A 26306-nucleotide genomic window follows, 5' to 3' on the forward strand; every position below is an offset into this window, starting at 1 on the left:
CCCTTGATAGGGTCCTGTCCATCTGAGTTTCCTTCAATGTTTCCTCTTTAGGTCTTATAGTACCCAGTCTCCTGGTTTCAGGTTATACAACTGGCCCTCTGCTGATTGCAGTATTGCTGCATTTACCTGTGTGTATAAGGCTCATGATTTTGATTATGTGCACACAGTACAAACCTGTTCTGGCCCTTCCCCTCCCTCTCATGGTCATTAACACTACCGGTAGTGCTTTAATCCATGAGAGTCTTGTGTCATCACAGCACTTGACCATTTTGTTTTTAATTGTTCCAATGTTATCTTTAAACTTTTCCACCCCTCTCTGGATGATAGGTGCAATGCTGTTTCAGATTGATACCTGAAGATGTTGAAGGTTGACTATTTGCATAGTTACTAATGAGTTCCGTTATCACTGTTGATTTCATGTGGGATTCCCAGGGCGAATGATTTCTCGCACTAACTCCTTTGCTACTGCAGGGCCATCTGCTTTACCTGTAGGGAAGACAATATTCCTTTCCTTCACATGGTGTTAGTTCAATGAAACAAATTTGCAAGTGATCAAACGGTTGGCCAGGGGCTTGTATGTCCTGGCCTCTTGTAGTGTTGCTTGTCAGAAACTTTTTGAAATAAAACAATGTGAGTAATTTTGTGAAACCCGACAATTTTCAATAAAAACAAAAACAAACAAAACAACAAATAAACATTTAATCAGACATGGAAGGCCGGCCTCAGATTGACATACATTGTTCAAACATGTACATTCTGCCTACTCTATGTTGTTAGCATGGCTCTGTGCTTCTGCTAAATCTGTGAGAGAAATTAAAAAGGAGTATCAATTACAGTATGTTGGTTATTTTTGCCACTTTCTTTGCTGCTGTATCTGCTTGAGCATTACCTGTTGGAACAGAATCATCTTTGGTGTGAGCTTCACACTTACAGACAGATACCAATGTAGAGAGTAAAAATGGCTCTTAATAGATTTAGGTTGTTGCTGTACTTCTTGATATCATTCCTGCTCTTAGACAGAGAGGCTGACCCAATGCCAAACTATCTAATTTCTTTGAGGAGAAAAACTCCACTGGTCGTTGTACTATACTGTTGTCATGAAACCCCTTTCTCATTTACAGTCTGTGTAAATGACCTGTTTAGATCAGGTTGTCGGTTGGTGTCAGTCCTTGGCCATGCATAACATACAAGAGTGTAGCCTCGGGGGATGCATAATCACAGATCCACTGTTTACAGTAGCCTGTCATCCCTAAAAATTACATTAAATGTATTTTAGTACACGGTGTTGGAATATTGAGGATGGCTTCCACTCGTTTTGAGCTCAATTTTTTACCGTTGCTAGAAATTTTGTGTCCTAGGAAAGTTACACTTTTCTGGATAAAGTTGCAGCTTAGACAGCCTGGTCTGCAAGATTTTTTTTAGCATGCTACTGCATAATAATGCTTCTTTATTTAATAGGCATTCTTACTGGTGAGTGTGCACATAAAATGATGACTCTGTTTTTTTAAATACTCATCTTAATATACACACTTAAATTTGCAAAAAAAAAGGCTTAAAACCTTCTTTCATGATAAATATAGTTTCTTATAGTTAGAGCTGGCTCAGGTTAGTCTTGGCTATTAGTTATGCTGCTATAAGTCTAGAATGTTGGGGGACACGTAACTCATGGAACTTCTCTTTACTCTTCATCTCTCTAACTTTATCACACTTCTTCATCGGAGTCCTTATGCTTTATCGTTTGCAGATCCAGAACTTAGGCTGCGGCCATATCGTGAATCATGATGGTGGAAAACAAATCAGAGATCATGATCGTATTGGTGGATTGTGTTTACTGATCCTATTGATGGATCCTGTATCGTGTTTGCAGCTGATTGTGGATAATGGTGGTGTACCATGATCGAGGTGGCAGCTAATGGTGGATCACGATGATGGATCCCAATAGTGTCAGTGGGTTATGATCGTGGTGGCAGCTGATCGTGGACTATTATTTTCAACAAGACGTCTTGATATACAATATGCACACATCACATACTCTACCATTAATGACAATAACTCTTCAATTTATTTACTTTTCATTGTGTTATAAATAGCTTTTTTCTAATCAATGTTGTAAATAATCCTATTTTGCTGATATTCTCCATTACACGTGGCATCTTTTGCACTTCTGTCATGGGAGGGTTCAATCACATGTGGTTTATACGTTTTTTTCCCCCTATTAATAGGGTTTTTGGTAGTTTTTCCTTACTTCTGTTGAGGGTTAAGGGAAGAGGATGTCCCACATTGTTAAAACCCTATGAGACAAATTGTGATTTGTAAATATGGGCTATACAAATAATATTTGATTTGATTCGATTTTACTCTGCTGAAAAGCTACTGGCCAGAGGATGCCGCACCAGTGGCGAAAGACAACCATCAGCATGATGTGCTAGCTAGACTACATGAGGGTCACCAAGGGGTGGCCGACACAAGCCGGGGTTCCCATTTAACCTCCAGACCTCGCACCCGCAGGTGCATTGCCTCCCACTCCAGCTCTTTGTTCCTTAGCTCCACCTCCTTAATACAGAGCACAAAGTTGAGCTCCGTAAAATGGCAAAATCATCCAATTGAAACTCCATCCTATTACTATGAACAAAAAAACTGGCAACCAGAAGAATACATTATCTGCCACGTCTTACCTAATGAAATGAAAATGCAAACAAAAAAATGAATGGAAGAGCCCCCAAAACAACAAACAAAAATAACCCTTAATGCGAACAACCTAAACTTACCTACTCAAATTAAAGAGAAAAAGACACGTTACTGACCTAACTCCTAATCCAAATACAGGAACGTGGTCGCCATGCACACTACTGAAAAAGCTTATGAGATGATCAGCCTGTGATTTCCAATTTTCACTCTGATTTTGGTGGTATTTTATATCCAGCTTCAAGGGGTAATGGTTTTGGTTTCCATTGACCCTTCTAACGTTATTGGTTCTCAATTAATTACACAATGTATATCAGTAAAGATTATCAACGTGAATGTTTTTTTCATTGAGATACTATGTGTAATTTAAGTTTTCAATCATTTACATTTCATTTGTATAGCCCATATTCATAAATCACAACATAGGGTTTTAACAAGGTGTGACGTCCTCTGCCCTGAACCATCAATAAGAGTAAGGAAAAACTACAAAAAAAAACAACCTTTTAACAAGGTAAAAATAACATAGAAACATCAGAGAGAGACACATGTGAGGGATCCCTCTCCCAGGACAGACAGAAGTGCAATTCTATTTGCAGCATTGATTAGTATAAATACTTTGTTGAATAATGGAAGGTAAATGAAATCCATAATGAAAAATGATGGATTATTGAGAGTAACGGTAGAGTATCTGAGTATCAATATTGTATATCAAGCAGGCTTGTTGTAATCATAGTCCATGGTCAGCAGCCTCCACGATCAGGATCCACCATCACAATCGGATGCAGCCATAGTCCACAATCAGGATCCACCTCCGCCATCAGGGTCCACCACCAAAACGATACTGGATCCGCCATTACAATCACAATCTCTGATTCGCAATCCACCATCATAATCAACGAAGTGAGAATTAAAAGACAAATCGGAATCTCTTTTCATTTCTTTGCCAAATAAATGATTAACTAAACCTTGCTAATTTCTCTCAGGTGTTTCCAGAGTTGCTGTTCTGTCATCTCTGTCGAAAGCTAATCCTATAATATATGGAACAATGTTGCAGTATAAATATTGCCATGGCACCAATAAGGACACTATAAATGTTTATTGCAATTACACAGAGGAGTTTGTAGCATTGAGACACAGTAGCAGTAAATGTCATTACTAAAACTCTGCTGATTTATCTGCCCCGGAGATAATCCCTATAACTGTGACAATGCACTTAGTCCAATCAGGATCGTGTTATGGGATGCCTCCATGTGAAAGGGTTCAGCCATCAGAGGCTCCTAAGTTAAAAATAGTTATTAGCTATTCTCAGTTCCAGCAGTTTATTCACAAATTGTTCACATACTTACTTAACTGTGAAAAAGAGAGTGAACTATTTGTTTTACTCTCCTCTCCCATTTTTTCCTCTGTTCTCACATCTGTCATCTCCTCTTAGGTTATATCCTCGTCATGCCAGTGCCATGAACAATCTTGGCACTCTGACACACTGCCCAGAGGAGGCAGAGTACTTCTATAGGAAAGCACTGGATACCAACCCTCAACATAACCGCGCTCTCTTTAACCTGGGCAACCTCCTCAAGTAAGTATTCTCACAAACACATCAAAATCCTTTTTGAGAACACATTTTCCTCCAATTCTTAAGAAAGAACTACCTTTTTCTTTAACCCTGCCCAATGTATGACCACAAACATATATTTAATCATTCAATCACCTTCATTTGTTTTGACCAAAAACCAATAGGGACATAGAGACTGATGATTTTTTTTTTTCTTTCATTAACTTAATGTCTATTTTGTCTTGCTCTGGTCCATGACCTAAGGGGTGTTTTTAACAAACCGGGGAAACACGTTATTTCAGTAACTCTATCTAATTTTCAATTTGTCCTGTTTCATGGGGGATGGTTTAAATATATTAGACCAAAGTGATTGTGGGAACTGAACCCCAGCTGGTCAGGACAGGTCAGTTTTTAGTTCAATCAGTAGAGACTTGATTCATGTGCACAGAGGTTAAGTGAATGTTTTAGTCTTTGGAATTTTATTCCCTTGTGTGAAATCAACAGGATTAAAAGAGCAGGAATCGAACAGGAATTCCCCCCCGGGGCTTCATACTGGTGGTGGTTCAATAAGTCAATCAAATTTGTTTGGATGGCCCATATTCACGAACATCGTGTCATTGAATGACGGCTCACTGCGGAAGAGAGGAGAAGGGATTTAAAGTTTGAAAGCTGCTGAATGATTGGCTGGAAGATACCGTGGCAGATATAATTGTCTTTAAATGGTTGTAATTTAGAAACGCCCACAATCAGCTGATCAATAAGCAGGTTAAGTCTTCCTGCCTGAACTTACGCTGTGCTTCATTTCAATCATGAGAGACTTGATTTACGATTATAAAAGTGCACAGAAGGGATGTGAATGTTGTATTCTTTTGTCATTTTAGACCCCTGTGTTAAATCATCAGTATTAGAAGGGGGTGAAGCAGAGCTCAGAACAGGAATTCCCCCAAAAATAGGAAGAGAAGACAAACAAATTGAAGAAGGTGGATGATTTCAGAGGAGAAGTGAGATTATATCCAGTTGATGTAGTACTCTAGGCAATAGTGAAGTAAAGATTCATGTCTTGGTAAGAATAGATAATAATTATATCATTTATCGAATAAACTTATTTATTAGATAGATATATAGAGATGATAGCTCTTGTTAGAATGCATCTGCAGCCCCACTGATAATGATATGAGACAAAGGTGTGGAGACCAAACAAGTAAAAAAAAAAAATGAAACATTAGTGCAGGGGTGAATAAATAAATAAAGTGTAGAACATGACCAAAGGTCAACAAGACCGAAATAAGACTAAAGGTAATTTGACCAACAGAAATTATAAATTGGAACAGCAAATGGAGCAGAAATTAACTCAGCTTGACAAAGAGAAATCAAGCTGAGTGCAAGATCCAAATGTAGAACTTAATAAAAGGTCACCAAGGACCAACTTAAAAAAAAAGGTCATTCATCCAAACATTTTTTTTTTATTTCGATTTCAACAGAAATGAAGTCAGCTTGACAAATTTAAATGAAGGTCTTAAGGACCGAAAGTAAAAAACAGATCAGGGTTTTAGAGAACTTTTATCCGAAAGGACGGTGTTTATATCCGGCCAGATATAGGAAGTGAAGGCAGAATAAGACCATCTTTCCAAATTTTGTAGGGAAGAAGATAATAAACCTTGATTGGCTGCAGAAGTAGCGGCTCTTATCCTGAATGAATGAGGTGAATAGAGCTCGGGCGATACGATACTTTTAATGAAGACTTGTTTAAGATGGGGATTGAACCTTTTTTTGATAGAGGAAGTTTCAGTGAATTAGGAATAGAGGACAACTGGGGCTACTAGAAGGTCTAATTTGTAGACAATATCATAAACTTGAATGGGCAAAAAGGGGAATTAGTTCAAGCCATAATGATGGAAAATCTGAACATGAAATATACAAAATACAAATATACATATGTTAATACACACATTGGTAAACATTCATTCAAACAACAGTAACACTTCCACCATAAAACACACAGCAGCACGTGCGCTGCCCGCACATCAAGACCATGCGCCGTTTGTGTGTCCCCACCCAAAAAGCATGGCACAGTGGGTGAGCTCCCTCATGTTCAAACTACCTTGATTAACCCTGTGTAAACAAATATCCCACTTCAGCGCCCTCCCCACGACCTATAACACACAGCACAAGCTTGCAGCCCCCATATTACAACAGAAACCTTACCTAGAAAAGGTGAAAGGACACTGTGTTTGCTGGCTTCACATCCAAGTGTAATGAACGAGCCACCCCCTCTACTCTCCAAACTAGGAACCCTTTGGAGACCAAAGCAACAGATCGCAGACTACGTACAAACACTCTTTCTAGAAAGTTCATCATTGCATGAAACTTGTCGGAACACTCAGCTTTATCAAAAGTCCATGAATGCATATAATATATATATATATATGTGAGCACTAGATTTTTTTAATAGTCCATGAGTGTTTGGGTATGTGAGCACTCTGTTTTCTTTAAAAGTCCATGAGTGTATGTGGGGTGTGTCTATATATGCCTTCTCGGTGTGCGGAACAACAAGCTGGTAGTTAAGCTGCTGCACCGGGGCCATCCACGTACTTAGGGTTAACAGATTGCTCTGTAGGATCCTGCTGGGCACAAGTACCTGAAGTTGCTTTGGGGTCCAGCACTGCTACGAACTGGAATGCCGAGCTGGTTATATGTGAAAATCCTCGGAGGGCGTCTATCTCTCACCGGTCGCTGGAATCCTGTTTCAGTTTCTCTGTTATTTTCAGAACAGGTGACGGCGTAGCTTGTACTCTCTCTCCCAAAGCTAGTTTTTCTTGAAATCTATTCATATGGCCTAATGTCTCCTCTTCGTTCAGCGCAACTCCTCTGTCCTGAGCCTCTTGCGGTTGGGGTATGTCCTGTTACTGATGCTGTACATTTTGTGAGGGCCTTGTGAGTTTCCTGTCAGCATCCTCTCGGTCTGTGATGTCCTGTGGCCTCATCACAGGCCGAGGTTGAATCCTGGGCATAAGATAGTACCCACAGTCATCGTCGTCTTGTTAATGAGGTTCCTTCTTGTCACTGCTGTTCTGAGCTGTTATTTGTCTCTTTGATGTTGCAGGTTTTAGCTGGATTTCTAGCGGTAGGTGGTCACATGGCAACAGGAGATTACTGTGTAGTATCCTGCTATCTCTCCCTTAACCTTGCTCCAGCAGTACTTCATATATTGGCTTGTTTTTTCCCATTTGACGGATGACTTTATGAATGCAATCTTCCCAGTGGCTCCAAAGCTTTCCCATCCCACCTCTTTGTATCAGATTCCGAACGTGGACACAGTCACCCTCGTGCAGCACAGAATTCCTTACTTTACAGTCATAGTTTCTCTTGCTCCTCTCAGAGCATTTCTTTGCATTTCCTGCTGTAATATTATAGGCCTCTTGCATATGTTGTTTCCATCTTCTCATATATTCCTGATGATCTGCAGTTCCTGTCTCAGGAGTCAAACCAAACAGCGTTTGACTTGACCATTCCCTTCTGGGTGGTATGATCACTCCACAGCTCTTATGCAGCTTTGCAAATAACTGATTTTCGAATTCGCCTCCCTGATCATGGTGGACTCTCAAAGGAAATCCAAACTTCAGGGCATAATCATTAAACACCTTATCTGCAACTGTCTTGGCCGATTTAGAGGTTGTAGCATAAGCTTGTGCAAATCGTGTAAAATGATTTACTATCACCAATATGTATTCATAACCCCCTTTACATTTGTGTAAGTTTAGGAAGTCAATGGATATCAATTAAAATGGCTGTGTTTGGACAATGGGGGTGAGAGGGGCTCTAGTCTGTCTAGAGCAGGGATGCCAGGGTGAAATTGGACAGGGGGCCAGATTTTTTACAAGCGAGACCTCAGGGGGCCAGATTACACTTTCGGACTGAAAAGGCCAAACACTGACTCAACACATGGATAGGTAGGCTATTTGAAATTATTCATGAATGCCTACACATCACTAAGAAATTGCATTGGCACCAAAATAGCCTCAAAATGAGGCCTACAATTACATAGCCTAAAGTAGGAGACAGTTACCCTCTAAAAATGTAACATTTTCCTATCCATGCAAGTAGCCTACATTTATAAATTAGAAATGCAACGTGCAAAGTGTAAACTGTTAATTACTTTTATTATATTTATTGAAGGCTTGCATGAAAACATGTCAATGCATAATTAGGCCATTAAAAGAAGTCCAGGCCAAGTAGGCCGAAACGAGTCACAGAAAGTAAGCGCCGGAATAAAGTAGTCCAACAATAGGATTCCAACAGGGACTAGTAAAACAAAAAGGTTCTTGAAAAAAATTTCAAATATGAGGACATCTAAACCCATTAAAATCAACCCCAACCCATATTTCCACACGGCCATATGCCTATACAGCACTAGCCTGGCTATCAGTCAAGCCTAACCCTGTGTATTCCCTCCCACCCATATCACACTGGATTATGAAAAATGGGGAGACCAGCCTGCTTCAGCTACTTGTCGAAGCCAGACCGTTTAAATTTCACCAGTTTGTCCATATCGGAGACAGTTTCTGGGTAGTGGCTATTTTCATAACATCATTCAGATGTCAGTTCGTCATCTCTTCACTCCTAACATTAACACTCGTCTTCTCCCTCTTCTTCCTCATTCACCCCTGACCCACCAACAAACCAGCCAATGAGAGCCTGTCATCCCACAAAACCCCACAGCCATTGGTCAAGAACTGTCACATGTCCCACCCCGACCTGTTCACTGACCCTCAGGACATCTCAGTACTTATTCAACACAGTGTACTTAGCCAGTAACAACCATAGATATATATATATAAGGCTAGATGTCTTGTCCGCGTTGCCGGCCAATGGAGTCGAATGTCCATACATGGCAGCCATCTTGCGACAGGGTGCTCGCTCACCCATTAGTAAGTACCACTACAACACAATGTTATGGGTGAGTGAGCCCCCTGTCGCAATATGGCCGCCATGTGTGGACGTTCGACTCCATTGGCCGAGACATCTAGCCTTGTATATATATCTATGGAAACAACATCTTGATCAGCACTACCGGCGCTGCTGCAGCTGAGGCGGGCAGCAGCAATAGACCAACTGACGGTTTCCACTGAAAATGTAAACAAATAAATAATATAACAAAAAATATATTCTCCACTTATCACCCGCGGGCCAGATGTGACGTACAGTCGGAATCTCGAATGAGGGATGTTGTTCGTTCCATACCTCGGTGTACCATTTCCTTGTGTCTCAAAACTGTTGCCTTGTACTTCTCTGGTAGCACCAGTTGTTTTCTGTTGGGAGTCTTTTAGTGAAGTATACTGTCTATACTGAGTTTCTACCAATCCCTGAGTAAACACTTGCTCTGAGCACTGAATAATTTCAGTTGCTGCCCCACCGGCCTCTTATCTAACTGTCTAGCATGTATAACAGGGCCAACGTTCTGATCATCTTTCTGGGCTTGACGTGTAGCTGATCTAGAGAAAAGCATAGGTAACCCTGTAGCTCTCTCTGCACTTTCGGAAGCCCTCGTGAACCAAACTGTGTTCGCATCTATTGTTTCCACTGCTTGCAGTGTTGCTTGTCTGGAATGAGAAGAAATTTCCTCTGTACATTCTTCCATCATTGTTCCGATTTCACAGGGCATTCTTGAAAGACTATCAGCATCACAGTTCTCTTTTACTGGACGATATCTGATAGTTAAGTGAAAATCTGCTAGTCTAAGTTACCCAGCTATATCCTGTGGCGTTGAGTTTGGCTGTGGACAATAAGCTGATTTTTATTGGTGTACACCGTGCACGGTGAACTAATCAAATAATCTCGAAAACGCTCAGTAACAGCCTACCTCAATTCTAGAAATTCTAATTTAGCTGAATGAAGATGGTAATTCTTCTCAGCTTTGGTCAGTGTGCGGGACGCATTCGCTATACCGCTGTTGCTATGTCCAGCCCTAATTATTAAGTTAAGTTGGCTGGATATTTATAACTTATTCTTCTGTTTTGTGTTGTTATTGGTTACTCACCTCTCCTCTCGTTTCAGATTCCTCACTCCCTCCCTCGTGTGTGTGTTCCACCTGGGTGATTGTCAGCTCCTCCTTGATTGTTTGCACCTGGTCCTCATCACCTGGTGTATTTAGTCTGTGTGTTCCTGTGTTGCGTTGCCAGTTGTCTTTGTTACTCCATGTTCCTAGCGTTCCAGCATTTACTCCTGATAGCCTTCCTGTTACCGATCTCTGCCGGCTTAAAGAGTTACGTCTCTGCCTTTTCCCTGCCGGATACTCTGCCTTGTGATCGACTGCCTGCCCGTGTACCGACCTTGGACCGTATCTATCACGAACTCTGTCGGTGTCTGCTCCCTGCTGGATTAACGGATTACGAACTCTGCCGCTGCCTGCCTCCGGTTGGATTATTGTACCCGTGTTTGGACTGCCTTAACTTGTACTGCCATTCAACAGTAAAGTTGGTTAACTGCACCTTCTTGTGTCTCCGAGTCGTTCGATTGGATCCACACACTAGTCTGCACTCCTTACAGTACGAAGTGGCCAATAAAATGGATTCAGCCGACTCCGGTTCCGGGCTCACTGTCCTGACGGCACCATTACTGCAGCAGACGGAGGAACAATTTAATGCAGTTCACCTCGAGATGCAGGGGATGTCGGAGCGCCAGGAGAGCATTCACGGCCAGGTTAGCTTTTTGACTAATCAGGTCCAAAGGCTCATGGATCGTCTGGACACCTTCATCGCTCCGAGTGCTGTTCCAGCTCCGATCCCAGCTCCGATCCCAGCTCCAGCTCCAGCTTCACTTCCCGCTGCTTCTCCGCCGGCTGTCCCGCCACGTCTCTCTCGTCCCGAAAGATTTTCCGGGGACTCTGGCGACTGTCGGTCATTTCTGGTTCAGTGTGGGCTTCACTTCGAGTTAAATGCGCCAGCTTTCCAGACGGAACGTTCCAAGGTGGCGTACGTAATTTCGTACCTCTCTGGCAGAGCAGAGAGATGGGCGACAGCTGAATGGTCAAGAAACTCACACATCTGCTCCTCGGTTCAGCTGTTTACAGAAACGCTAAGCAAGATCTTTAACACCACGAATCCCGGTCGAGAGGCGGCGAGAGCACTGATGGGATTTCGCCAGGGCAATCGGCGTGTCTCGGATTACGCCATTGAATTCCGCGCATTGGCAGCCGATAGTGGGTGGAATGAGGAGTCCTTGTTCAATGCCTTCCTATATGGGTTAGCAGAGCCCATTAAATATCAACTTATCAACCGTGAGTTGCCAGAAGATGTGGACTCGCTCATTGCTTTGGTGGTTAAGATCGATAAACGTCTCCAGGACCGTGGGAAATGCAGACCGGAATATTCTGCTCCTGTCCAGAGGGGGCAGTCGACTTCAGCTCAGCAGTTCTGGCAAGCTCCGGCGCGGTTCACAACCATGGCCGGCGCAACAGCGCCCTCTGCTGGTGCGGAGGAGCAAATGCAGCTGGGACGCACCAAGCTCACTCCAGAGGAGCGTCAGCGTCGAGTCTGTGAGGGTAGATGTATTTATTGTGGGCAGAAGGGTCACTACCTCTCAAGCTGTCCAGTGAAGGACCAGGCAACGGCAAGATATACACTGGTGAGTCACACTACTGTGTCTTCTGTTCGACCTTGCATGCAAGCCAAGCTCATCACACCTTCTCAGACTGTCAGTTATCCTTTCTTGGTTGACTCCGGAACTGATGAGAATTTTATGGACTGGAGGTTAGCGAAGAAATTAAATTTAAGATTAATTCCTCTTCCTAAGCAATTGGAGGCTCATGCTCTAGATCAGTGGTTCTCAAACTTTTTCTGTCATGCCCCACTTATGAGCGAGAATATTTGTAATGCCCCACCCGCTCCCTGCCCTAACAAAATTATTAAAAAATAGGCCAAGATTAACTTGCGTATTTTAAATAACATACACATTAACTTCACATCACTTTCAGGAATTTCTGCTAACCAATTACAACTTTTTTTGTGACATTTGTCACTACTTTGCCACATCAATCTGTGTGCTTCTTACAAAAAATAGTGCAATACCTTTGTCACGTTTAACTTGTGTACTTAAATAGCATGTACATGAACAATAACTTCACATCACTTTCAGGAATTTCTGATAAGCATTAAAACTTTTTGTGACATTCTTCACTACATTCCTCCATCAATCCGTGCTATTTCTAATATGGAGAAAAAATGTATTAAATTACAATCACTTTGTTTCCAAGATGATAAAGTTCAACCAAAAATAACACATGCAGAAACAACTCACTATGTAAGAACTCAAGTCAACTGTATCAGTGGCTGCAATGAGACTGTTTTACACTGCACAACTTGTCAAAACGGGGTTTTAAGCTTGATAATGCCACTCTTAAATCATTTTCAATATTGAGCCAAGATCTGTACTTTGATTTAAGTGAGGCCACAGGAGAAAAGCCCATCTCACAGAGATAGGATGTGGCAAAGGGAAGCAGAATCCTCCTAACCCTCTGCCCTATGAGTGGATGCTCCTTCATTCCTCCACGCCAATCCAGAATTCACTCAGTGTCTTTGCTGTAAACCTCAGCCTCAGGCTGGAGTCAGATGTCATCTCAATGAACTGGTCCTCTTCAGTTCACACCGGCCGCGGAAGCGCTTCGCCGCGCGAGCGCCATTTCTGTTACTCAATTGTGCCGTTCACATCGGCTGCGCCTCGCGCCCTGCACCGATGGTTTCGGCGTCAAGTCTTCCGGCGTGAACAGCCAGGCGGCTGTGCGCTAGAGAACTGCGCTGAGCGCCTCGCTGAGTGCCGCGCAGAGCGGGGTGGGGCGCTGGACCGGGAGGGGGAAATGTGATGCCGGGTTCCAACCATACACAGAAGCGTGGTGCTCCAAGCTGAGAGCCGCGCTGAGGGCCGCGCTGTGGGCCGCGCTGAGCGCCGCGCGCTTCCGTGTATGGCTGGAACCCGGCATCACATTTCCCTCTCCCGGTCCCGCGCCCCACCTGATATGCCTTCACGCCCCACCGGTGGGGCGGGCCCCACAGTTTGAGAATCACTGCTCTAGATGGACGTTTACTATGTAAAATAACGCACCGGACTGATCCAATTCAGATGATTATTTCCGAGGAACATTCTGAAGTTCTGAGTTTTTACCTTTTCGACTCTCCATCACACCCTCTCATTTTGGGTTTTCCATGGCTCTCTAAACACAACCCCCACATGAACTGGGTCACAGGGGAAATAACAAGTTGGGACAGAAACTGTTCTGTAACCTGCATTTGCGCTGTGTCGATCTCCAAGGTATTCCACTCTTCTGATGTTTCTTCTCCCAAGTGTCTAGAACTTCCTGCGTCTCGATCTGCGGTCATCTCTCCCCGCACGATTTCATCAGACGCTGATTTCCCAGATCTCTCCCGAGTTCCTCCATGTTATCTAGACCTCAAGGAGGTCTTCAACAAAACACAGGCTACCTCTTTACCACCTCATCGACCTTATGACTGCGCTATTGACCTGCTACCAGGTACTTCACCCCCTAGGGGGCGCCTCTATTCCTTGTCTTCACCCGAGGTAAAAACGATGACAGAATATATTGACTCCTCCCTGTTAGCAGGACTCATTCGGCCGTCCTCCTCTCCTGCCGGAGCTGGGTTCTTGTTTGTGGCCAAGAAAGATAAGACGCTCCGCCCATGTATTGATTATCAGGGATTAAATGAGATTACCATCAAGAATCGATATCCTCTTCCCCTCATCTTCTCTGTATTTTAGCTTTTAAGGAACGCTAAGGTCTTCACCAAGCTGGATCTGAGGAACGCCTATCACTTGGTGAGGATAAGAAAAGGGGATGAGTGGAAGACTGCCTTTAATACCCCAAGTGGTCACTATGAGTACCTAGTAATGCCATTTGGTTTATGTAATGCGCCAGCGGTGTTCCAGGCGTTGGTTAACAACGTTCTTCATGATATGTTGAACCAATATGTCTTTGTTTATTTAGACGATATCCTCATCTTCTCCCCAGATGAGAACACTCATGTCCAGCATGTTCACCAGGTTCTCCAGCATCTTCTCAGCCACCAACTTTTCGTTAAGGCAGAGAAATGCGAATTTCACGTATCCTCTGTCGCTTTCCTAGGGTTCATCGTCTCTCAAGACAACATCCAGATGGATCCGGCAAAGGTTAGCGCAGTGACTGAGTGGGCTACTCCCACTTCTCGCAAACATCTCCAACGCTTTCTGGGTTTTGCAAATTTTTACAGCCGTTTCATTAGGAACTTTAGCACTATTTCATCTCCATTGCATAAACTGACCTCCTCGAACATAAGGTTTCAGTGGTCACTACCGGCTGAGAGAGCCTTTCAAAAATTAAAGGAGAGATTTACTACCACCCCAATCCTCACGCTCCCGGACCCTAATCTTCAGTTCGTGGTTGAGGTTGATGCCTCAGACGTAGGAGTCGGGGCCATACTCTCGCAAAGATCAGAAATGGACAAGAAGCTCCATCCCTGCGCTTTTCTGTCTCGGAAACTTTCGCCCGCTGAACGAAATTATGATGTGGGGAATAGGGAGTTACTAGCTATAAAGTGGCTCTGGAAGAATGCCGTCATTGGTTGGAGGGGGCAGAACAGCCGTTCTTGGTTTTGACTGATCATAAGAATCTCGAGTACATTCGGTCCGCCAAACGATTAAATTCCAGACAGGCCAGGTGGGCTTTATTTTTTAATCGCTTTAATTTCTCACTGTCATATCGTCCCGGTTCAAAGAATTCGAAAGCAGATGCACTGTCTCATTTGTTTGACCCTGGTTCTGCCCCGAGATCTCCTTCTAATATCTTGCCTCCATCCTGTGTGATAGGGGCCGTTACCTGGGATATTGAACAAAGGGTCACACAGGCAGATGTTAATAGTCAGGTGCCGGACGGATGTCCCCCGAACCAGTTGTTTGTGTCGATTCTACTTCGTTCCCAGGTCATCCATTGGGCTCATACCTCTCGGGTTTCTTGTCACCCTGAGATACGGCGGACTCTCTTTGTGGTCAAACACAATTCTGGTGGCCATCCATGGAGAGAGAGCTCAGGGAATATGTGATGGCCTGTCCTGTTTGTGCTCGGAACAAGAGTTTGCGACGTCCACCCCCTGGTCTCCTGCAGCCACTTCCTGTGCCTCATCGCCCCTGGTTTGACATCTCTCTGGACTTCTGTTATCGAATTCCCTTCTTCGAAGGGTAACACCACTATTTTAACAGTTGTTGATAGATTCTCGAAGATGGTTCCTTTTATTCCCTTGCCCAAGCTGCCTTCGGCCAAAGAGACTGCAGAGGCTGTTCTGTTGCATGTTTTTCGCATTCATGGATTTCCGAAGGATGTGGTGTCAGACCGGGGTCCACAGTTTGTTTCTCAGTTCTGGAAGGCGTTCTGTTCCCTCCTTGGTGCCACAGTCAGTCTCTCTTCCGGATACCATCCCCAGTCAAACGGTCAGGCGGAGCGGATGAACCAGGAGTTGGAGACCGGTCTTCGATGCCTGGTCTCTCAAAACCCGGCCACCTGGAGCAATCATCTCATCTCAGTTGAGTATGCACACAACACATTACCCAGTGCATCTACCGGCCTTTCTCCATTTCAGTGTGCCTATGGCTACCAACCTCCACTGTTCCCCGACTTAGAGAAGGAGGTCAATGTCCCCTCTGCCCAGAGGTTCATCCATCGGTGCCGTAGGATCTGGAGTGGGATCCGGGAGGCCCTTCTAAGAAGCTCCGTCCGTACAAAGGGGGGGGGGGGGGCGGACCGACGACGCACCCTTGCACCCACATACCAAACAGGCAATAGAGTCTGGCTGTCTACTCGTGACATCGAGTCCCGCAAGTTGGCTCCACGGTTTATTGGCCTGTTCCCCATCTCCAGGATTATCAACCCCGCTGCAGTGCGACTCCAGCTGCCCAGTTCTATGAGGGTGCATCCCACCTTTCACGTGTCCCGGATCAAGCCTGCATTGGAGAGCCCGTTGGTTCCTCCCACCAAGCCTCCTCCTCCTCCCAGGATCATCGATGGAGGGCCGGTGTACACGGTCAAACGACTCTTGGCAGTTCGCCAGTACTGCCAAGAGGTCGCCAGTACTTGGTAGACTGGAAGGGGTACGGTCCTGAAGAGAGGAAATGGGTGTCTACAAAGAACACTGTCGATCCGGACCTCATTCTAGACTTACACCGTCTACATCCTGACCAGCCTGGGACGTCCAGTGCCTAGGAGGGGGGGTACTGTTATGTCCAGCCCTAATTATTAAGTTAAGTTGGCTGGATATTTATATCTTATTCTTCTGTTTTGTGTTGTTATTGGTTACTCACCTCTCCTCTCGTTTCAGATTCCTCACTCCCTCCCTCATGTGTGTGTTCCACCTGGGTGATTGTCAGCTCCTCCTTGATTGTTTGCACCTGGTCCTCATCACCTGGTGTATTTAGTCTGTGTGTTCCTGTGTTGCGTTGCCAGTTCGTCTTTGTTACTCCATGTTCCTAGCGTTCCAGCATTTACTCCTGATACCCTTCCTGTTACCGATCTCTGCCTGCTTAACGAGTTACGTCTCTGCCTTTTCCCTGCCGGATACTCTGCCTTGTGATCGACTGCCTGCCCGTGTACCGACCTTGGACCGTATCTATCACGAACTCTGTCGGTGTCTGCTCCCTGCTGGATTAACGGATTACGAACTCCACTCTGGGATATTATTTGGAAAATGTTTATTTCTTATTAGTGATCTCCTGTGGGTCACTCTGTGCACCCTGTGCGTCTGATGACACAGTCACGTTCACTGCAGTGATTTGATGAGACACGCACAGTGTTATAAGATATTATTAAAAAATCAACGACTTGGCTCCGTAACTCTGCGAGCAAAACAAAGCTGTTAGTTTTCATGTAAATGATGAAGTGGATCAATAATCTGGCTTCAGTTCACCACCTCACGTCTGCATCGCCACTTTCCCGTCTCCAAAACGTCCATACGCATGGGTCTAAGTTTGCTTAGAAATAGGCACATTTTCCCGTCAAGTTCATTTTTATAAATCCCAACTTTGGTGTGAGCATTGGCGTACGCCCTTTCCAGGCCCCGTTTTGTGTGTATGCAACGATTATAAATCCGACCTCTGGCGAAATACACTCATTTTCCCGTCAAGTTCGTTTTAATAAATCTCAACTTTGGCGTGAGAAGTGGCGTACACACGTTTCAGGCCCCGTTTTGTGCGTACGCAACGGTTATAAATCCAACCCCTACTCTCTTTGGCCATAAAACCCTGGTGATAGGCTTTACCTTGGTCTAGCATTGAGAACCAGGAGTTTCCTCCAAGACCATCCATGATATCTTGTACTCTGGTAATAGGCTGGCGATCCGGGAGAGTTTTTCTGTTCACCTCACGGTTCAATACATAGTCTTAAGCCCCCAACATTTTTTCGAACACAGATGACTGGTGATGCATATAAGGGCGGTGTGGCCTAGTGGTTAGAGTGGTGGCTCTACAACAAGAAGGTTGCCGATTCAAACCCCACTCTCTCCCATCTGCATGCCGAAGTGTCCTTGGCAAGATACTGAACCCCTAAATTGTCCCTCATAAAATGTTGAGTGTACTAATTGTAAGTCGCTTTGGACAAAAGCGTCAGCCAAATGATATGTAATGTAATGTAAATTAGATTTCTGAACCCGGCCCTGTGTGATGAGATCAATCAAATAGTCTTTCCGTTCCCGGTACAATGGCTTCGGCACTGAAAGGTAGATTTTTGCAACATGTTCTGTATCTTTCAGTGATATTCTGAGTTGCAGTTTTTGCTACACTATGGACCACAGGTCCATAGTGTTCTTGTCAGGAACACTATGGACCACAGGTATGATTTTTGTTATGGTTGCTTTTTATTATTCACATCTACACACAGATAAATATACACACGCTGGCTCTCTTGCCATTCATTGTCTTCCTGCTCAGGGCCATCCGTCAGAGCGGGCTACTGCTGATAAAGAGGAGAGGGTTATTAGTTGACCTGGAACACCTGTGCACAATCAGACTCTCCCTGGCACAGCTCCCAGAACCCCATCCCCATTCCATCCCCTCCCTCCTGCTGATGACACCCCACTACCACAAAAACATTCTCCAGGAGGCGCATTGCTGTCCTGATCTAACATGTTCCCTTATGGATCTGTTGATTTGGAAGGCGGGACATGTCAGTGAAACCACACTTCATCAGATATAACCAATCAGAAACTGAGATTTCAATGTAACTTACGTTTCAATAATGCTCTCCTACACACCATCACTCTCTCTCACACAGACTACTATTCCCATTCACATATCTATCTGGGTTTGTTAGGCAGTGGACCCAGGATGCAGACTTTAAACGAAAAGTGTCCTTTTAATAGGTAAATGTCCAACAGGAAAAAACAGGCAAAGGAATCTCAAAAAGCACACAGGGAAAAACACTAAAAGCTTAGTCGAAGAGGCATAGGGACGCAAGCACAGGAGATGAAGCGTAACGACATGGATTAAGACAAAAAGACAACGAACCGACAAGGGGAAGCACAGAGACTTATATACACAGAGGGAAGGCAGGGGCAATTAAACACAGGTGGAACACATGAATATCACAAAAACAGGCAGTGAAGAAAGAAAACACACTAGGAGCAGGGCCTACAAAATAAAACAGGAAACAGAACACAGGGAGTGGGAAAACCAGAGACACAGAAACAACAACACATAAAATCATAAACAGATGGATATACATGAAACACAAGGAGGTACTAATAAACTGAAGTTACTCTTGAAAAAGAGGCGGAAACTAAACGTCTTACATTCACTGTCATTTTCTGCCTTGAACATGGTTATTCGCATTCACATTTCTCTAACATGTAATATTATTCTATTTCAAATATAATATCTCTGTGCAAGATAGAGCAGTGTTGTGTGTGAGAGAGTATGATGGTGCATGTGAGAGAGTACAGTAGTGTGTGTGTGAGAAAGTATGATGGTGCATATAAGAGAGTATAGTAATGTGTGTGACAAGTATTCATTATCTCTCATAGGGCCTCTCATAGAATGGTGTGGAACGCACTGGAAAAATCAAAGACTGTGATTCTCATTGTGCGACCAGCCTCGATGGATAACATACGTTTGGATTTAGACGTCGTCGGAGCCGATCGGCACATCTCTACTACAAAGACACACAGACATATATATAGTTAAATTTGTTTATTGGATATTCTTTTTGAACTTTGTTTGTTTATATCTTTTTATGAATAGACAAATATATGTGTCTTTAAGTGGGAATTTTATCAACCTCTACAATGCCAAGAACTACAAATCCTTCAACTTGCTAACTGCTAAGATGTTGATTTGGGTATTCATTATTACGTTTGTTATTAATCAAAGTTTCTTACTCCTAGTTAGTGATTTTATGAGAATGACAAAGTAAATTGGCTTTATTTTCCCTTCATTTGAGGGGTGATGCCCAGAGTTAACTTTAATGTCAATTCAATCTGTTACTTGATTTAAATATGAATTGTTAATGAATGGATGCCCAACGGTACAACTTTACTGTTACAAAAATTACGATGTCTGTGTTGAGATAAGTATGAAAACAGTAATTAACTTACAATAAATGATTATGAGAAAGACTTTAGTAATAATGATGTGAAGACGGCCATGACTGTGACAATGAGAGTAAGAATAAGGAGTCCTTTATTAGTACCACAATTGGGAAATTTGCAATTTACAGCAGCAAAAAGACATCAGTAGTAATAAGTAGGAATATAAAAAAATGTATAGAAAGAAGGAAAAAGGACGAAGTTATAGAAAAAAATGATCAAAGTGAGATAGAGCTGCTGCAACAGGCAGCCATTAGGGGGCGCCATCTTAAGGCCTCATTATACTCGTGTTGCACGGACGAACGCATGCACGCAAGACATGCAACACGCCCCTTTCGTGCCCTCTGGCGTCTTGCGTGCGTCCCTCGATTTTTCTAACTATACGACAAAACGACGCGAGCCTCACCCAGCCCGCAAGGCTTGTGATTGGTCGGCTGACTACATCCCCTCCGGAGTCTAGTTTCCGGTTTCATGCCCCACAATACGCGGAAATCAAGGAAGATTTAACAGAACGAATATTGACCAAATAGAAGAGCCCTTGGCAGAAGAGATCCAAAATGACCACTTGTATAACCCGTCACTGACTGGCCGATTTGTCCGCCAGAAATAGGCTATGAGGAGCCGGAGTGGCGATGTAAATAAACAGTCGACGAAGAAGAAGACGTCTGTTCTTTGTGTGTTTTGTCTTTGAAAAAAAACGTTACTCCGCCTATGGTTCTGGTGGTGAATTGCGTTGCAACACAAGTAGCACGTTAGAGAAGTATAAAAAAAAAAAAACGAGTCCGTTGATGCAGCTGCGTGGCCTTCCGCGGTTGCAGTGGCAGGTCTAAAAATAGGCCTTTGGATTCAGGGTGATACCACTGATGCTCTGTTCCAGGTACCAGGGGAAGGCAAAAAAGGCTGAGGCTCTACTGATTGACTCCATACACTTCGGTGCCCATTTTGCTGATGCTTACGCCAGTCTGGCATCACTTTATGCAGAACAGGTGAAACATACAGAAAGTGCACTTCCTACGACATTCACAACATTCTCATAGCCATATTTGGCTTTTTTGCTCAAAGGAGTATTATGACTCATCACTAATTACTGAACTAAATTTGCTTTAGCTGTAGATAGTTGATTTGTGTGCATGTAGCTGTAATATAGTAATGGCACATAATTAATAACAGGTTCATTTGTACACTTTACAGCTTCTTGAAACAATGGTCTAGGTCATGCCTGTTTTAATTAAACCTGAAATATTTTAATCTTCATTCTCCCACAGAAACGCTTTCCTGAAGCCAATGAAGTATATCTGAAAGGCATACAGAACTGTCCAGACAATTCTGATCTGCATAATAATTATGGTGTGTTTCTGGTAGATACAGGTGAGTGGTACCTATAGACCTTGTGGTCATGAAAGGGTTGGTCAATACAGGCATAGGGGACAAAATAGGCAGGATGGTCAAAATACATTTACTAAATTAAGCTTGAATTTATCAATATGATACACTAAAATTGTTTTCAGACATGACCCAGAGAATTAGCTACAGAGTATACCCAGAGTTTGCTTTTCACACATGCACAAAGCATCGGGAAGGTTCTCTGCACAGTGGTGTTCACAGCAGTGACAAATCCCCTGCATCATTCAGGGGAAAGGTGGTGCAGCAGGCAGTGAAGAAAGTAACGTATTTATTCCACTGCGGAGATCACATGATTTACTTGACAACACACAGACAACCGGCTCTTATCGCCATAAACCCTTCGATTTTGAGGTCGTTGTCTTCTAAGTGTATGGCTCTGCTTTGTCATCTGGGGATATTTGTTTGGTTTTTTTTTTTGGGGGGGGGGGGGGGGGGGGATACTCCTCTTCTTTGTTTTACACTGAGGTCATGTCTGAAAACTTCTTATAATTTCACCTCAACTAATTCTGTTGATACCAGGAACCACGCAGGTCTCATGATCAGTAGGAGACATTACATTTGGGAAAACATGTTCACATAAATAGTTTTGTCTCCCTCTTTCCTTCAATCTGTTTTCACTCTATACTTTACATTCATCCATTTGCTTTTTCATCCTTCTTTTATCTCTACAACAGGAGAAGGAGCGCTAGCAGCAACTCACTACTTGCAAGCAGTTCGACTCAAACCAGCACACTATGTTGCAATGGTAAACCTGGGCCGCCTTTTCAGATCATCCAATGAGAATGAAGCAGCGGAGTCTTGGTACAAGAGGTGAAGATATGAAAAGCAGGACCGGCATGTGCACTTCTGCCAGTCTAAGCGAAGAATACTCCCGCCCCTCTTTTTGCAACATACCGTACCAGAAACAACATACCAATGCTAATATGCAATACACATAAAGTGCTAGTGCACTAGATCACTAGTGCAATTAAGTGCAACGCTAGTGTGCTCAAAGTGCCAACAGTATTAAAGTGTGCATTACCCAATATGCGGGCATTTTGCGGAACTGTAACCGGATCCTCAAACCAAATAATATGAGTGCAATCTGTCCTATACACCACTTTGTTCCGTTTTTTATTTGGATGATTAAGATGACAAAGTTACGATTGTGTATTAAGTTATATATCGATGGTGTCCGATCATGAATCCGGATCGTTCACTGACTGCATTAAAATGTTTACGAATTTTTCATTATGATCAGACATAGGGTCTACTCACAAGACTATTCCAAAGCATTTCACATACAGGTGCATCTCAATAAATTAGAATATCATGGAAAAGTTTGTTTATTTCGATAATTAAATTCAAAAGTGAAACTCATATATTATATAGATTCATTACACACAGAGTGAAATATTTCAAGCATTTATTTCTTTTAATTTTGATGATTATGGCTTAAAACTAATGAAAACCCAAAATTCAGTATCTCACAAAATTTGAATAATGTGAAAAAATGCAATATTGTAGACTCACGGTGTCCCACTCTAATCAGGGAATTATCTCAAAACACCTGCAAAGGTTTCCTGAGCCTTTAAATGGTCTCTAAGGCTGGTTCAGTAGACTACACAATCATGGGGTCTACTTACTTGACAGTTGACCAGAAGACAGTCATTCACACCCTACACAAGAAGGGTCAGCCACAAAAGGTCATTGCTAAATAAGCTGGGGGTTCACAGAGTGCTGTATCCAAACATATTCATAGAAAGTTGAGTGGAAGGAAAAAGTGTGGTAGAAAAAGGTGCACAAGCAACAGGGATAACCGCAGCCTTGAGAGGATTGTGAAACAATGGCCATTCAAGAATTTGGGGGAGATTCACAAGGAGTGGACTGATGCTGGAGTCAGTGCATCAAGGGCCACCAAGCACAGACATATTCAGGACAACTGTCGCATTCCTCGTGTCAAGCCCCTCCTGAACCAGAGACAACGTCAGAAGCGTCTTACCTGAGCTAAGGAGAAAAAGGACTGGACTGTTGCTCAGTGGTCACGAGTCCTCATTTCAGATGAAACTAAATGTTGCATTTCATTTGGAAACTAAAGTCCCAGAGTCGAAAGGAAGAGTGGCGAGGCACAGAATCCAAGTTGTTTGAAGTCCAGTGTGAAGTTTCCAAAGTCTGTGATGATTTGGGGAGCATGTCATCGGCTGGTGTTGGTCCACTGTGTTTTATCATCGAGGGGTGTATATGGAGTTTGAACGTCTGTGAGGGGCTTTTAGATGATGGTTTGAGCAGATGACCTGGAATCGAGATTAAAGTTGGCGCGGGGGGGGGGGGTTAAATGCCATGTCAGTGTCATTGCCACCCTTCTTACACTTTGTTATGCCACTGCGGTGGCGACCAAACAATACCTGGTTTTCTCACCTCCAATTCACTCACAAGCCTAGATTTTAGTGTCTGATAAGTTGTGCTTGTCAGTTTTCCTCTGTGTCATGATTCACTTTATAAATTAAATGATCAGTATGGTCATGTACATGCATCAGCATTAATGAGGTGCTTTGCATTGAAAATGTGCGTGTACCATCTTACAGTTTTCAGGTGTGTGTGTGCACACAGATTTATAATATATAATCATAATATTGCTTTGCCATTTTCGGCCTCTGTGCTCACATACATTTCTAGTATGAATACGAACTGTAATAAAAGAGGCCCCTGGCCACTGGATGCTTGCCACCGAGCCCCCTTCCCAGGTCTGACTCCAGGTTGGGGCCACTGGTTCCCTATTCCAGGCATGATTAACATCAGTCTGTTACCATTTTTCATGATGGTTTTCTTCATCACTGTCTGACCCTTCCCCTGTATTTACTTGGCCTTGGGAGACCCCACTAGAGGCTAGTGCTCCAGACAACACAGCTGTCATGTCACTTTGACACACAAACCCCTTCACCACGATTAGGTAGTGTAATGGGACATTCTGTATTTAGATATGTTTAATGAAAGAATAGATTAGGGTTGGATTATATAGAGAATACTATGACAAAATGTGTTTCTGCAGTTTAGACTTGTAACACTAAGATCTTTTCGTAACTTACTCTGCTCAGATGTGTATTGCTGGAGACTTCTTCCTGTTGCTAAACAAAGGTTTAACAGCAGGGGCCATTCTACTGTTTACAACAGGAGATTGCAGGGACTATAGGTGTTGTTGACCAGAGACAGGGGCCACTGGGAAAACAGGTTTCCACACTTGGAGGCTGAGCAGAGGCCTGATGTCATTGTGTTGTGGGACTTCAAAGGGGTCCTCATGCAATTGATGCAGACAGAATGTCTGACCAGCCTGGTTACAACACGCAGAGAGACGATTGGATGAACATTCTGCCTCTGTGAAAGGAGGGGCTTATTTTGTTTAAATGAAATGACTTGTCATTGTTCAGGGCCTTTGCCTCGCATCTGTCACTGTGATTATAAGCAATGTGCCCCCATCCGCAGATGTGTAGAATTAGACACCAGAAGATAATTGTTTGTTTGGGTCATGTATTAAATATTCTATTACAGTAGCGATTCACAGAGATTGATTAAGTCTTGTGAAGGCATATATTTGCACAGAGAAATCTGTTCTGCATGTACTTGACCTGTATGCTGGATGTTTGTCATCCCTGAGTGTAGCACATAATCAACTGGAACATGCTTAGCTGGATGAGCGCATTTCCTTTCGAGGTAGACTCTGTGTCGTTTGTTTATTAGAAATTTTTCAAAGGTTATGCACAGTGCCAGACGCTTATCATACACAGTATCAGACACAACGCAAAATCAGATGTTTTTCAAAGGTTGCGCAAAGCATTTACATTCAAAAGTTCTCTACGACAACTGCAGATTACAGTTTCAGTGCAGAAAGAGTGAGTCGGTTGCTGTTGAACCTGTACATGGCTGTAAACCACCTCCATAACAAGCCATCCTCATGACCTTTGACCCATTGCCTGCAGGGCGCTGCAGATAACAAGGAAGGTGGACATCCTTACACCGCTTGGAGCACTGTACTACAACACAGGCCGATTTGAAGAGGCTCTGCTGGTGTATAGAGAGGCTGCAGCCCTGCAGCCAGACAACACAGACATTTGGCTAGCTCTGGTGAACACACACACACACACACTGACATGTTTATCTATAGTTGTGAGGACACTCATTGACATAATGCAGTCTCTAGACCCTTACCCTAACCTTAACGCTCAAACAGCCAATTCAATTTGCGAGGACCAGCCAAAATGTCCTCACCATGGTGGCATTAAACCAAAATTGCCCCTCATAACCATAGACAGACATGGGTGCACACACGCACATAACCCTAATCCATTTGTGTTCCCTTAAACACTTTGACAAATTAAAAAAGCTACTTCTCTTGTTCCAAACATTTGACCAGGCTCAGGTTTTAGTCATGGTCAGCCATACCATAGAAGCAGAGAAGATAACCTTGGACATCATATCCAGAGAAGGCAGCTGTATTGAATGTTACAGACTACTGTCTGCCATCTACAGCAAGCGTGGCAACTTTACAGAGGTTTGTGTGCATGTTGCATGTGTACGTTTATCTGATGGTGTCTGCTGATGATTTATGAAATAACATAATCTGTGTTCCTAAGACTCTCACTGTTTTTTTCCTAGGTATCTAATCACCTCTGCTTCTCTTTTAGATAAACTGCTAAATTTTAAATGGACTTTTGTTGTGACCAGTAGAAGGCACATGTGTGTAATAATAATCAGCAATTACAATTTGAGAGTGGCATTCATATTTTTGTTGAACATAGTTTTTTTTTTTCACACTTTCATGTTTCCACTCACAGAACTTCCATCAGATTACAAAAATATATCACAACTATTGCAACTTAATTTTAATTCAACAAAGTTTCCAGATATTCCCTGACAGTGTTGATGCTTTTAGTGTTTTATCATATCAATAATGAGTCAAATAACATGAGAGAACAAAAAACCTACAACCTCTGATGTCTTTTATTAGAGAAATTCTACAAAAACATTCAATTTTATCAATATAAATTAACATATCTTATGAGGAGGCCTTCAGGAGTGGGGAC

The 26306-nt window shown here is 43.2% G+C and overlaps 1 protein-coding gene across 3 annotated transcripts in view; it reads left to right on the forward strand.

The window, feature by feature from the left end:
- Positions 1-26306, forward strand: part of tmtc1 (transmembrane O-mannosyltransferase targeting cadherins 1) — a 106597-nt gene that overhangs the window by 61609 nt on the left and 18682 nt on the right. For all 3 annotated transcript variants that reach the window (XM_062382913.1, XM_062382914.1, XM_062382915.1), the window contains exons 11-16: positions 4118-4261; positions 20723-20831; positions 21111-21213; positions 21924-22059; positions 25203-25347; positions 25637-25774. In XM_062382913.1, coding sequence (XP_062238897.1) covers positions 4118-4261; positions 20723-20831; positions 21111-21213; positions 21924-22059; positions 25203-25347; positions 25637-25774 — 775 coding nt within the window. The remainder of the gene's footprint in view (positions 1-4117; positions 4262-20722; positions 20832-21110; positions 21214-21923; positions 22060-25202; positions 25348-25636; positions 25775-26306) is intronic.

Source organism: Platichthys flesus, chromosome 23, assembly GCF_949316205.1.
Source record: "Platichthys flesus chromosome 23, fPlaFle2.1, whole genome shotgun sequence".
NCBI classification, from domain to species: Eukaryota; Metazoa; Chordata; class Actinopteri; order Pleuronectiformes; family Pleuronectidae; genus Platichthys; species Platichthys flesus.